Source organism: Talpa occidentalis, unplaced genomic scaffold (assembly GCF_014898055.3).
Source record: "Talpa occidentalis isolate TD23 unplaced genomic scaffold, MPIMG_talOcc4v2.1 talOcc4.14, whole genome shotgun sequence".
Classification (NCBI taxonomy): domain Eukaryota; kingdom Metazoa; phylum Chordata; class Mammalia; order Eulipotyphla; family Talpidae; genus Talpa; species Talpa occidentalis.
This window is the reverse complement of record NW_023601433.1, coordinates 65,358,286-65,372,527: the sequence shown is the minus strand read 5'-3', so window position 1 is coordinate 65,372,527 and position 14,242 is coordinate 65,358,286. Positions and strand designations below refer to the sequence as shown.

At 38.6% G+C, this 14,242-nt stretch overlaps 1 protein-coding gene across 6 annotated transcripts in view; it reads right to left on the bottom strand.

Annotated features, from left to right (window-relative positions):
* The window catches only part of CACNB2 (calcium voltage-gated channel auxiliary subunit beta 2), a 317,634-nt gene that overhangs the window by 40,334 nt on the left and 263,058 nt on the right, over positions 1–14,242 (bottom strand). For all 6 annotated transcript variants that reach the window (XM_054695110.1, XM_054695114.1, XM_054695111.1 and 3 more), the window contains one exon: positions 49–171. In XM_054695110.1, coding sequence (XP_054551085.1) covers positions 49–171 — 123 coding nt within the window. The remainder of the gene's footprint in view (positions 1–48; positions 172–14,242) is intronic.

Genomic DNA, 14,242 nt, shown 5'->3' with positions numbered 1-14,242 from the left:
TTCAAGGTGAAAAATCAAGCAGATAGAAATTCAAATTATGTTCCTTACTTCCTTAACATGCAGAAAATCTTTTGCTTCAAATGAGATGGCCATGCCTGGCACAGGAACATCATCTTCATGGGCTGCACTGTAGCTGACATTTGTCCGAACTGCAAATGCAACAGGCTTTGTCTAAAGAGGGAAGAAGCAGGGAGGAAAAAGTAAGAAACAGCAGTGTCTCCCCCACCCAACTATAAGTACACTGATTAACTGCTGGAGTTGTTTTCTCCACCTTTTTCTTTAACCAAAACAGCTAATTAGTATTCACAACACATGAGATTTTCAAGCTCCAGGCTACGTAACACCTGTTTCCAAAATAAAAAAAGGCCATTGTCCTCTCTGAAAGCACTACAAATAATGAAGGTGAAGATGAGCTACTGAAATATGTGTTTACAACCCAATAGCTTGTAGCAACTGGAAACTGGGAAACAGAGGAATAGAATTCTTAGCTCTTTAGTTCAGAGGAAAAGACTTAGGAACTGCCACCCCCATCCTGAACATTTACTTTATTCAATAAATGTTGACACAATTCCCAAAAGTATAATGTTTTGGACAAAAAAAAAAAGGAGACAACGCTATGTCTTATGACTACAGCAATTACAGTCATTTTACATGGCTGCTTCTCTTTGAGTCACTACAGATGATATTATTCAATCTGTGCTCTGTTATTTGATATTTTGCAAATTTCCTCTATCTAGGCAATACCTGGTTATCCACTAAGTGAGAAAATAGACAAATTCAGAAAAGAGGTTTGTTCCCTTGACATGAGTGGCAAGTGGATTTGGAGGACAAGGGGGAAAGCACAATCGACAAAGCCAGCTTCATTTCCAGATTTTCCAGATTAATCCCTTCTACCTGAGGCTGTCTGGGTAGAGGACTGAGTACTGAAACTACTTAGGTCCACAGATGCAGACTGGGAGAGGAGGAGCAAGTTGTGGATCTGGGCACAGTAGCCATGCAGTGAACTTCAATATCTGAAATCCAATTCCTAACATTTACTAGGATTTTTAATGATAAGAGGAATGCTGCCTCTATGGAAATATGGACTGAAAAAACAAAAGTTGCCCATAGTTCTACCACTGAAACAATCATGATAGTATGATGGTATTTTCATTTTTCATGAAAAAATTTGAAAAATCTATAGATATTATTTTCATAATTAGAATCATAAAATATTTTATTTTTTCCAATTTTTAAAGTATTATAGTATTTTTCATGTGATATATTTTTAAAAATCTACCATTTAAGGGGCCTCTCTGGTGGCACAAGGGGTTAAGCGTCAGCCCTATGAAGCTATCACAGTCATTGAAGCATGAGTTTGATCTCCGGCCAGGGAGCTACCCACATGGCGCAGCAGACCTCTCCTGTCTTGCCCACTGCTCCCCTCAGCAGTGTATTTCAGTAGATCTGCCTGCTCCCCACTCTATCTCTGGTGAATCCTCTCACCACCACCCCCCACACCTCTGGCCTGTACCCCAGCTCTTGGATACATAAATAAATCTTTAAAACAAAACTACTATTTAAATATTTACTGCAGCCATTCACCTTTTTTTGACATTTAAAAGTTTATAACTTTTTTCACTATGATTAATGTTCTGCTTTGAAAAATCTTTGTGCAAAAAGCCTCTTACTCTTTGGGATTCTTTCCTTGAGATAGATCTTAAGAGGTAGCATGAGTAAGCCATGAGTTATCAAGACATTAAAAAATTCTATTCCAAACTACTGTTCAAATGGGCTGAACCACTAAAAACTGCAAAAAAGCAGTGCATACACAATGGTGCCCTTTACAATGTGATGTAATCTTAATTAGACTCAGTTTTACTACTAGAAACAGAATTTCCCTGAGTAGATCCATCCATTATTCAGGAGCATTTCTGACCGTAAAAATATGGATACAAAATTTTTTGTAATGTTAATATGATCTCTCATCTCTCTCAGGATCTTTTCATCCTGGTAAGATGCAGTGTTAAAAGTGTCATGTATTTTTTTCCATTACCGGAAAACAAACTTTAGGTGTGCGATTCTATTGAGAAGCCTATAGAAAATCTCATTATTTTATGCAATGACCAACTATTCAATATTGAAATAACAGGAAGAGAGAATGCTAAAATAATAACAATGACAATAACAATAACAATAATAATAATAATAATAAAGGGGCGGAGAAGATTGGCATATAATTCCAGGACCAGGTAATATCTTTGCTTAGATTAAGACATTAATTTAAAATGTGCCTCTTTCCTTGGCTCACCTCCTATCAGTGACAATGTGACTATTAAATATGGAGGTTTAGATGGAAATCGGCTTTATGAACACACAAGTCAGAAAGAAGAGCAGCAGAATATAGTCCCTCAGTATCGTCCCTTCAGGAACTGTATTTCTAAGATAAGAATGGAGAGCAAAGTGGAAGAAGAAAATAAGACACAGTGAAGATAAGAGAGCTTATCAGTTTGTGATAAAAGATTCCAGGATGTAAACTGAAGGGGCCAAGTAACAATGTCACTTTTTATTCCCTGAGCTCAGTTCAGCTTTCTCGAGCTCAATCAGGGCATCAATAACATGGGGGATTTTTTCCACATCAACTCCTTTCATACAGGTTCAAGAACTGAGTGTTTTAAATAACCTTGGGGTGTTGATTCTGCCACTGACTGAGGGAGTGACCCTGACTCACTGAACATGTTTCCTCATGGTTAAGATGAGAAAAATAGCACCCTTCTGGCAGCTGGGATTCCAGAAAATGAATGCCACAAGGCTAGGCTAGTGTTTGGTATATACATTGAGATCAATGACAAGCACTTTTTACACACCAAAATTATACCATGCATAAATAAACACTTTTTCACAGTCTCTCACAAATCATTTTCTCTATATCTCTCCTCAGATCAATCTAGTCAATACAGTTTAATACCTGCCATATGATGTGTACTAAATTAGTTATACTCAAGTTCTTTCTTCTAATATAGACTCTTTCAAATTTTTTAGCATATGAGAAAATGGTAATGTTTTTCAATATTCATTTCACATATAGGGACCTATCACTTTAATTATAGGTCGTTAACTAATTCTAGTATTCTTTGTTAATTCTCAGATAGGATGGCTTTTTTTTTTTCCATTTTTAACCAATTTGACATCCTAAGAGAACAGCTCTTAAGGAACCTTTGGATTTTGATGCCATGAAACTATTTTATATCAAATGAGTCCCTGCTTCAAGCTGACATCTTCGTGTCTGGCCTACACGGTATGGTCAAGCACCTCACAGCACATTTTCCTGCCCTCATTCACAGTTTCCTCCTGGTTCCAATGAAACAGCCACTTTCAGCCTGGAAGCCTGCCACACTATGTTGATTTTCCAGAACTGCTTTTCCAACCAGGTTCCTGGGACGTAGTTCAGCTAATCCCCAACTTCACTTTCATGTCATAACAATTTATAACTATAATGGATTCTCTTGGGTCATTTATGTTTTGAGATTGGTGGCCACCTACTCTCTTTCTTATTCCTTTCTTAAGGTAAGGCTAAGTCCTGAGAAGCAAGAACAAACAGAACACAGAAACGACCCTACAGAATCCTCATGGATACCAGGATCAGGCTCGATTGTGGTGACAAAGAGCTCCAGGACACACTGGAATCCAAGAGATACCCTCCATGTCCCTCAGTGCAAAGTGGAACTGGAAAAGCAAGAGAATCCGAGCCTGTTTAATTTGGTATTAAGTCAAGCATGGCTGCTTAATTCCACCATTGCTCCCAGAAGCTCCCTGCTCAGGAAGTCTAGTTCACCGCATACTGAGACTTGTAATTCAAGACAAGTACATGTAAGTGGGGGTAGGGATATGGCATCTGTCTCCTGGGCCACTCCTCTTCCTTTATGGAGACACATTCTGAAACAGAGAAAGCGTTTTTTGAATTCTCAATGGTCCATTCATTCATTCACTCACCCATTCCGTTTAGTCATTATTGACAGGGATGGCTGTGGTCAGTTGGGATACTGAAGTGAATGACAGATACTAATGCCGCGGACCAGCACAGCAGTAGACAATGAGGCCGTCTCAGGGTTGAGAGACTGCGCAGGGTGGTCAGGGATTCGGTTAAAGAAATGACAAACAGACACACTTCAAGAGAAAGTGTAAATCTGAGTGTAACTTTATTTTTGTTAGTGGTCAGTATATATATATTTTTTCTAAAGGCACAGGAACAGTGAACATCAAAGAAATCAGTTTGTTCATAGGTTTAGCTTATCATTGACAGGGCAGTGATTTATGTCCAAAATACATCTGGACCTAGCTGCATTCCTAAGTAGACAGGTTATTAACTCTTTTTATATTTTTGTACTAATTACTACTACTATTATCTACTTATGTTTACTCATAATTAATTGTCATAGGTAAATTTATATTATAATGTAGTTAATATCAAAGGTACTAAAGTTAAGCACATAATAGAAAGATTATTAAACTACATTTCTATTATAACACAGTGTTTAGTAATGTTTCATTTGCATTAGCCTAATTATTAAATTACGTATGCTTTTTAATTAGCAATCAATGACCAGAAAAAGGAAAGATTTTAGAGAGACAGTTGTAGCAGAATAAAGTTTATGGGCCTTGAGAAAGCGAGATAAGGTTCCAGGTGGTCAGCATTTCTTTTAATCATCTTTGTGGCAGCTTCTGGTGGTCGTTATCTCTTGGCAGGCATTCGGCTTCTCTGCATCTTAGGGAGTTTGCTGTTCTCCCCCTGCACGCATGGTTCCTTGCCCACGCCGGACCTCAGGGACCATGGCAACAGCCATTAGCCCTGAGGGTCACTGCAGGGGGAGGTGCAGCATACTAACATATGCCCTGTTTCCTAGGAGCATTTGTCATGGAAATGGAAAAAATCAAAACAGCTAAAAATGGCCAGAGTGCAAAGGTGACAGAGCAGGCACAATTTTAAATGGGAGTACAGGTAACCACATGAAGGAGGTAACAGCTGAGCAAAAGTATAAGGGAGATGCGGGACAGCAGTTGTCTGAATGTCATGCAGAAAGGACAGTCAGGGCAGGGGCCCTGAAGTGGGTAACACCTACAGCCAACTCACTGGTAAAAGGTAGAGCTTTTCAGACTCTGTCCTCTTCCTGAATGGGGGCTACTGGACACTAGGCAGCAGACTGGAGCTGCTACCTGGACTTCAAAAGATGGAGCACAGGAGCACAGGTGCGCTGTGCTCTCTGTTTTTGGATAGCTTCCAGGTATACCCTGGTCTCTGCTCAGCTGATACCATCTATGGATAGGAGAGACAGTGTGTGGCCTCATGCTGGTCAGAAAATTTCCTTCTCTCCCTTTTCTCATTCCACATGTAAATAAATCCTTATATATATATATATATATATATATATTTTTTTTTTTTTTTAATTTCCCTCTGTGTGTTGGCTTTGGGTCTTGTCCTATATTCTTAAGTACTTGGGTTAGTACTCACCCCCTCGCCACTCTGTGACAGAAGACCAGATGTGTTGGAAAAAGACAAGGCGTTCACAATAACTGAACTAGCGAAAACTAGAGAAAAGAAGAAAGGATGAGGTCTAGCTCTCAGGTTACGTGGGGCTTTGAAGTGACTGTCAACATCTTTGGCTTTTAGTCTAAGTGAAGTGAGAAGTGACTGGAGAGTTTTCGGGACAGGAGATGGTCTGATGTGTCAATAGGAATATGGAGACTGCTAAAGTCCAACAGACTTTTAGGAGGAAACAGCAGCATCAGTTGGAGACTATTACAGTCACCAGCAGGAAAGATGATGGTGCTTAAATTAGGGCAGCAACAAAGAAAGTAGTAAAAACTATTTCAATTCCAAGCATATTTTCAAAGTAAAACCAACAGGTTTGGCAGATATGATGTGGGTGTGAAAGAGTCAAGGATGATGCCACATCTCTGGCACCCGTGCAGTGCAGAGGTTCAAGTGCCCACCAAGATCTGATAGAGAGGGACTGCAGGGGGCCAGAGGCAAAAACTAGGAATTCCAATTTGAACATGTTAAATTTGACGTGGTATGAAACATCCAGTTAGATTTTGGAAGAGAGCTCAAAGTATGAAAGTTTGGGAGAAAGAGCTTGGCTAAAAATATAAAGCTGTAAGATCTTAGGCAGAGTGACATTTAAAGCCATGAATCTGGATGGAAGTGCCAAGGAAATGAATATATGGGGCAGGGGGACTCCAACTAGCAAGAGAGGCTCAGAAGGGTTGACTGTGAGGGGGGGTGACTACTAAGAGTATAGCTTCCTTCCTTCCTTCCTTCCTTCCTTCCTTCCTTCCTTCCTTCCTTCCTTCCTTCCTTCCTTCCTTCCTTCCTCCCTCCCTCCCTCCCTCCTCCCTCCCTCCCTCCCTCCCTCCTTCCTTCCTTCCTTCCTTCCCTCCCTCCCTTCGTTCCTTCCTTCCTGAACCAGGGTACAGGCCAGATGCGCGGGAGGGTGAGAGGATTCACCAGAGACAGAGCGGGGAACAGAACAGGCAGACTGATGAAATCCACTGCTGAGGGGAGCAGCGGGCGTGACAGGAGAGGTCTGCTGCGCCATGTGGGACCCTCACCGGCTGGCCCGGATTGAACCGGTGCTGCAGAGGCTGCAGACAGCTTGACAGCGCAGTGCTAAACCACCTGCGCCACCAGGGGAGGCCCTAAGACTATGCTTCTAAGAAGAAAGTGTACTGAAGAGAAGGAAGGAATCACGGTGTCAAAGAGTGCTAGTGGGTCAGTGAGATGAGGGCCAAGAACTGCTATGTGGATCTTGTCATCTAGAGGTTGCCATGGACAATCCAGAAACTTGCTGGGGATGAAATAAAATCAGAATTAAGAGAGACTAGAAGGAGGGAAATTGACACAGTAATATACTAGTCGTGCTTTATTCATGGGGGGATATATCCCAAGACCCCTTGGTGGATGTCTGAAACTGCAGGTAGAGCTGAGCTCTGTATATATTGTTTTTCCTATACATATATACTTATGCTAAAGTTTAATTTATAAATTAGGTGCAGTAAAAGAATGAATAATATCTAATAATAGAACAATTATAACAATGTAAGTGATGTGAATGTCATCTCTCTCTCTCAAAATACCTTATTGTATGCAATATACTCAGGCCACGGCTCACAGCTGGTAACTGAAACTGTAAAGAGTCAAACAGGAGGCAGGTAGAGGACAGCAGGATCCAGTGACCAAGTGGCACCTCAGACAGAGGTAAGGGCTTCAATTTTGGAAGCATGCAAGGAGACAGCTTGTGCAAGTGCAGATGCTGGCTTCTAAGGGGATAGAGCGTCACTTTTTAATTGTTTCCATTTCTCAGGGGAATAGGAAGGTAGGAGTAAAGACAGGGAAGAAGGTATTAGAGATTAGAGAACGAGGAAAAGATGCAATATAGCCATTTAAGATGTGGAAGATTAAACAGACTAGAAAAGTGGGGTAGGATTATCTGGCAGTATTAAAGGCCCCCTTGAGAGTTGAGGTCATGGATTTACAGTAAGCTAGTCACTTCATGCTACAATATAAAAAGCATCATTACACAGATAAGAGACCTAAAAGTATAATCCCTCACCAATGTATGGTTTTCCAACTATCTTTTCCCATAATGCTTTGAATTTTCTACAGCAACTTCACAGAAGTGTATATTATCATATATATACAAATATATTTGTATATTCAGGAATGTTTTTCCCTATTTCTCTGAATTGATCTCTCAACTAGGTTACAACCCTTTCAGGTAAATGATTTATATTCCTATGTATTTTTTCATCCATGCCTCCAAGCATTTACCACAGGGTTAGGTATACATTAGTAACTGTTGGGGACTCAACAGCAGAATCAATTATCAGATGATTAGCCAGCACCTAATTTATACAAAGTTCTGTTACCAAGGCTCTGAGGCTCACAAAAATGAAATGGTTAAACTGTCATGGAAGCAAGGTTGTCTGATTAGGATTTTGTTTCATGTGATTAATATATGTATGTAAGAACAGATATATGCATATATTTATTAAATAGAAAATAGCTATATTAAGAATTAAGCAAGTTAAATGTTTAAAACAAAATTTCAAATCTTACATGCTGAAAAACACTGAAAAGAAAAACAATTCCAATATAAAGTTTCATATGAAGCAAATATATAAGGAATGTCTATTTTTTTTCTTTTTCAATAGATGGTTAAGACAAGTGAATAGTAGTAATCTTTAAATTTTATAATCACTTCAAGAGCTGAATTAAAAGGAAAAATAAAGGCAACATTTATAAATGCAGAAATTGAGGTAGTATTCAAAGTGGCAGAATCAATATGCAAGGTGAAGCAAGATTAGGATGATGACATATACAGATTTATCTACAGCTCAAGCAAGATAGATCAGCAGAAACTGACCAAGAAATACAGCACAACCCTTTCTTTCTGCTTATCAGAGAACTGATTACTTGAATCTGAGGGCTTCAATGAAAGTTTGTTTGTAAAGGATAGATTATCAGTCACCAGAAAAAGCTAACATCCATGGAGAAATGTATCCAATGAAGAATCTCATATGAAGAAGAGAAACTGCATCTGTCATTTTAGTGAAGTTCACTGTCATTTAGTATTAATAAGCTCACTCCTTCAATAAGAGTGCATTTCTTTTCTCCCATGAAGCTCTCTCTCTCCCTAGAGCCATGTTTTCAAAAGGCAAAAGTCCTCCAGGCCACCAGGAAAGAAACCAATACTAGGAGAAAGTGCTCAGTTTTATTTATTCTCTATTGTGAAATATCTCCTTGCCTTAAAGGAAAAAGTAAGTAATTTTCAGTTAAACCAGTATCTAAAGTAAGTAATTTTCAGTTAAACCAGCATCTGAAGAAGAAAAGAACTGTTTCACTATTGATTAAATTTTAATTTTGCTATTATTTACTATTGATTATTCTTATCAAACATGATAACAGTATTTTTCAGTTTATTTAGAAGCTAATGGTATAATTCAGGAGCAATTACTTTTTACTTTAGGCTTGTAAAACCCCCAATGAATTTGTATTTTCTTCAGTTGCTCTTAGGGATTTATTGTGTCCTCCCAGAATTCAGATATTAAAGCAATTGGAAACAGGGTGTTTACATAAGTAATTATGGTAACATGAGGTCAAAAGGATAGGCTCAGCATCCCGTGGGGTAGGTATCTTTATCAGAGAGGAAGGGGCAACCAAAGACTTCTCTTTCTGGATGTAAGATACATTGACAAGGAGGCTGGTAGCAAGTTAAGCAGCAGCCCTCACCAGAAAATAACACTGCCTGACTGTGATCTGAGACTCCCAATCTCCAGAACTGTGAGAAAATAGATCTCTGTTGTTTCGCCACACAGACTATGGTATTTTGTTAGAGCAACCCAAGCCAACAGAGTTGACTCAACTAAATCAATATGGCGCTTATATACCTAGTGAGAAAAACTACTTCAATCTCTATGATTTTGATATTAAAGTCCTTTATAATCAAAGATGATTTCTTTATCCAAAATTCACACACATGTACTTAGTTTCTATTTTGTTTAAACTCTAGCTGTGCACTCTCCAAAGGCCAAGATGGCACACAATACACGTTTCTTTCCATACTCTCATGGAGATCCCACTTGGGAAGTTTGTGCCTAATACCAGATCAAAAGACTTTTATTAAGGCAGCTGAGATGTTTTGATTTCTGTGTGGCAGGGTTCAAACCTACCTATTCAGTCTCTTCTGTCACTGGATGGCTCACCTTCCATTTATCTGCTGCCTCCGATTCCTGACTAACACCATTATGCATCCATTCTTTCACTTTGCTTATCCCTTATACTTTACCCACTCAGCTATCTCATGACTTAGCTGGTTTTCTCTATACTATTCTATTTTTATTAAAGTACAAACATTAAAAAATAAAATAAAAAGCATGGTGATGTAGAGTCATCTCACCAGGGGGAGGGCACACCATTCTTTGAAGCACCTTAGTCCACAAAGTATGGCTCAGAAAAAGCCAGAACCTTAAACTCTTAGTGGTTTTACATGTGGCCATCATGGGTTTTGCTCAATGCTTTTGTGCCATAGCAAGGATAGCAATGAAAGAATTAAGAAGAACTAATAATGGTATCTCTTCTAAACCACTATTTCACATTTAAACTATTATAAAAATGTCTATTCAGTACTTATTTAGAAAATTACACACTACAACAAATTTCCAAAGAAGCATTCTAAACAAACGCAAGGAAAGTCCTTACAAAGTACAGGCTGACAAACATAGGGAGACACATTATATTTTGTTTTAATTCTGTAATCTCTACTTTCTTCTTTACTCCAACAGCTGCAGCTTTTGCTAAAATCCACACAGTTCTAGTGATCAACAGTTATCCAAGTTTGTGTCTGTTTATTTTGTTATTGTTTATTTCACACAGAGTGTTTTGTTTTTCTTAAACAGAGGGAAAAAAAAAAAAACACCATAGCAGAGAATCTCCAGGACCAAAACCAAATGTTTTGGCAAGGAATAAATTAGTGCAGAGTTTGTGGGTGGCAAATTCTGAACATGAGACCCTGTTCGATTGTTCACTTTCTAGAAACTTTAAAAATGTTTGTTGCTCGCCTATTTCAGTGTTGTGAGACTTCCCAAAGCAAAACTTTGTGACTGACTGGCACTCTGCTGGAGAGGGCTGACCAGGGTCCACAGGGGCAGACACTGGAGGCAGGCAGAAATCAACTTAACTCCCCAAGGATTTTCTAACAATGGCAGATGGTAAACCAAGACAGGGTTGTATTTTTAGATGCAACATTCTCATTTGAACATCTACAATTAAGCTTTGATAATAACTTGTGCTAAAGGATAAACTGAAGCAGACTGAAATTTTCAAGAGTGTATTTGAGCAAACATGGATTCAAATCAGAAAGCACCACAGCTGAAGTGCTTGGGAGCACGCTGCCAGCAGGAGGCGGGAAAGGCTTTTATAGGACATGGGGGAGCAAATCAAGGAAATGATCTGATTGGCTTCATTTTAAGGAGTTGCCTTATTTGGGAAGGCTTGGCTGGTTATTTGTGATGGATTGTTCTTAAATTTTGTTTGCTGAGTACCAGCGCATTTATAGGAATTGATTCTCCCTTAGGTTTCAGCTTGCCTAAATAGGCTACCCAGACACGAGCGTCACCTCGGTCTAATGGCCTCCTTGTTTAATTACTCTAATTCCTGTAACTACTTTAAGTCTTCACTAAAGCATCTCAAATATCTGCTTATGATATCTGCAGTCATGTCAGGATAGTTTGCACTTCCCTATGGTCTTTTGTGAGTGTTTCAGGGAAAGCAGCTGGCTATTGTTTGTGTGTAAATGTAAGCAGTGTCAACTTTGTAAATGTAAGCAGTGTCAACATGGACATATCTGTGGTAGTATAAAGATCTTTTTCAAATAGACTGCAATCATTAATAATTGCCTTAATTTATTGAACATGTACCTTATAGAAATGATTACTCCTAAATATATCTTGTTCAGTCTTCTTTTAGTCAGTGAGGATCTAGGATTCAAATCTAAGTCTCTGACTCTAAAGACACATGGTCTTACAGCCACTGTACTGATATCAAGAAATACAAGAGCTTCAGGGCCTCCCCGGTGGCACAGCAGCGGGATGAGTGCAGCGCTGTGAAGCTGTCCACCACCTCTGCAGCGTGGGCTCGATTCAAGGCCAGCCAGGGAGATTCCCACATGGCGCGGCAGACCTCTCCTATTGCGCCCAATGCTCCCCTCAGCAGTGCTTTCAGTCTGTCTGCCTGTTCTGCTCCCCTCTCTGTCTCTGGTGAATCTTCTCACCCTCCTATGCCTTTGGCCTGAGCCCCAGCTATTGTATATATTAAAAAAAAAAATCTTAAAAAAAAAAAGAAATACTACACCTCTTCTAACATTTTCATTTTCATTTATTTTCTAATTTTTTGAAATTTCCAATTACATGCCACAGTATCCCATGGAAGTTCTGTAAAGATTACTGATTTTGTAACTTCTCATAAGGTTTTACTAATTCTTATTTATGTAGCTCTTCAAATGATTATATTTACTATTCCTTGATAATAATATTTGTTGTTTTTATATTTCCCAGTTGAATCCTACAGTAAATAAGCCCAACTGAATTTTGCCTTTAAAAAGTAATTGTAAAGGTAGAAAATGTAGTAGACTTAAGGAGATGACAGTTGTAATTCCATCAACTAGCTATCATTTCAGATTATATACATGTTTTTAAAAAACAAGAATAGAATCATATTAGAATACAATTTCATAAGCAATTATTTCATTTATAAAGTTACTGTCTTTCCATGTTATTTTATCATGAGAGATATTTATCATGAGAGAAACACCAAAGTAGTAACAAAATTATTCATTATACTTGTAATAAATTTTACAATGGAGATGCATTATATGCAATCGTGCTAACACTGTGCATAAACAGAGGGACTCTTCTTATTCTTTTTTTTTTAAGATTTATTTATTTATTTATACAAGCACTGGGTACAATCAGAAGTGCAAGAGGGTGAGAGAATTCACCAGAGTTAGAGAGGAGAGCAGAACAGGCAGACTGACGAAGTACACTGCTGAGGGGAGCAGTGGGCGGCAGGAGAGGACTGCGTGCCATGTGGGACCCTTGCCCAGTGGCCAGGGATTGAACCGGCACTGCAGAGGCTGTGGGCAGCTTCACAACCCAGCACTCAACCGCTGTGCCACTGGGGAGGCGCAGGGACTCTTCTTATTCTGCAGAGTCAAGCAGAACCAGCCCTGAGGTAACCAGCCAGTAACCAAAACAGAAAAAACAACCCATACTTCCAATATCAAAAAAAAAAAAAAAAAAAACCAACCAAAGCTGGACCTGATCCTCAAATAAGCTTTTTTTTTAAGAAAAAAATTCACTATTTACACATGGTCTAATTAACAAGATAAAACATTGCACCAAACATACAAAAAAACCCCACAAAACCCAAGCATAGACAAATATCCAAGAGAGGGCTGGCACCTTCTAAAAAGGGATCTTTGGAAAAAATGTAAATTTATTCCAGAGTTGCTTCCACTGTTTGAGAATTAATTACAATTCATATTTGAAAGTGTCAACAGAATAAAAATATATTTTGAATGCTCTTAATAGTGGTAACTTACTTTCTTTTGTTTTTCTTTGTTCTTTGGACAACTTAGTTTTTCTGAAACAGCCCACAGCCCTTCAAAGCTAAGTTTAGTGAATAGCAGTCAACCTGGGAGATAAACTTTTTAAATTAAAAACATAGATTGACTCTAAAAGTCACACGCTGTCGTCTTTGTGTATTTCACACTTTGCCTCAGAGGACAAGTCCTAACAATTTCTCAATACCTATTGAGAGAAAGTCAGACACTATCAAGGGGCCAAGAAGTTTTCTTCATTTTTTATGGTTTACATAAACTATCTTCTTGGAATTTTTAAAAGGTCCAGGTAAGCCTGCAAAAATTTCTGAGCAAAAGTCTGTCAAGAGATGGAACCACAGGCTCTGTGGTTCTCTGTGTCCACTCTCAGCAGAAAAAGTGAGAAAGGGTTTCAGGTATGTGTACACACACACACACACACACACACACATGCATACACACACACACCACAAATACAAATCTTTCTACTTTTAAGAAGACATACTGAATATTAACCACAATTTTAAGCTTCTAGGTTTCTAAATAGTCATGGATTTGTAGAATAACTGCCCCCACTCCCCAGTGCAATATACAAATTTGGGAGAAGTACTAATAAAGAAATGATCTACAACTTACTTCTTTCCATTTGTACACCTTTCTTATAAATCCCAGTATCATATGGGGTTTCCTACAATTATTTAAGATAAGTAATCTATGATGCACCCAGGAAGGGAAAAACCTTGGGAAGACTTTTTTCTAAATGACTTTCCCCTCCGCCCCAGTTTTATGGAGGTAGAACTGACAAAACAGTAAGATATTTAAAGTGTATGAGATGATGAGTTGATATACATATACATTTGTCAAAGACTCCCCCTGAGTTAACTAGTACATCTATCATCTCCCATATTTATCTTTTACTTGAGAACATTTAAATTCTACTCTCAGCAAATTTCAATTATATAATATTGTCAGTTATAGTCACCATGTCATACATGAGCTCCTCAGAACTTATTCATCTTATAACTTAAAGTTTGTACCCTTTCACCAACCTCTCCCTGTGGCCCTCATCCTCTCTAAATGGCTCTTCCTAATAGATGAACCCACAATAA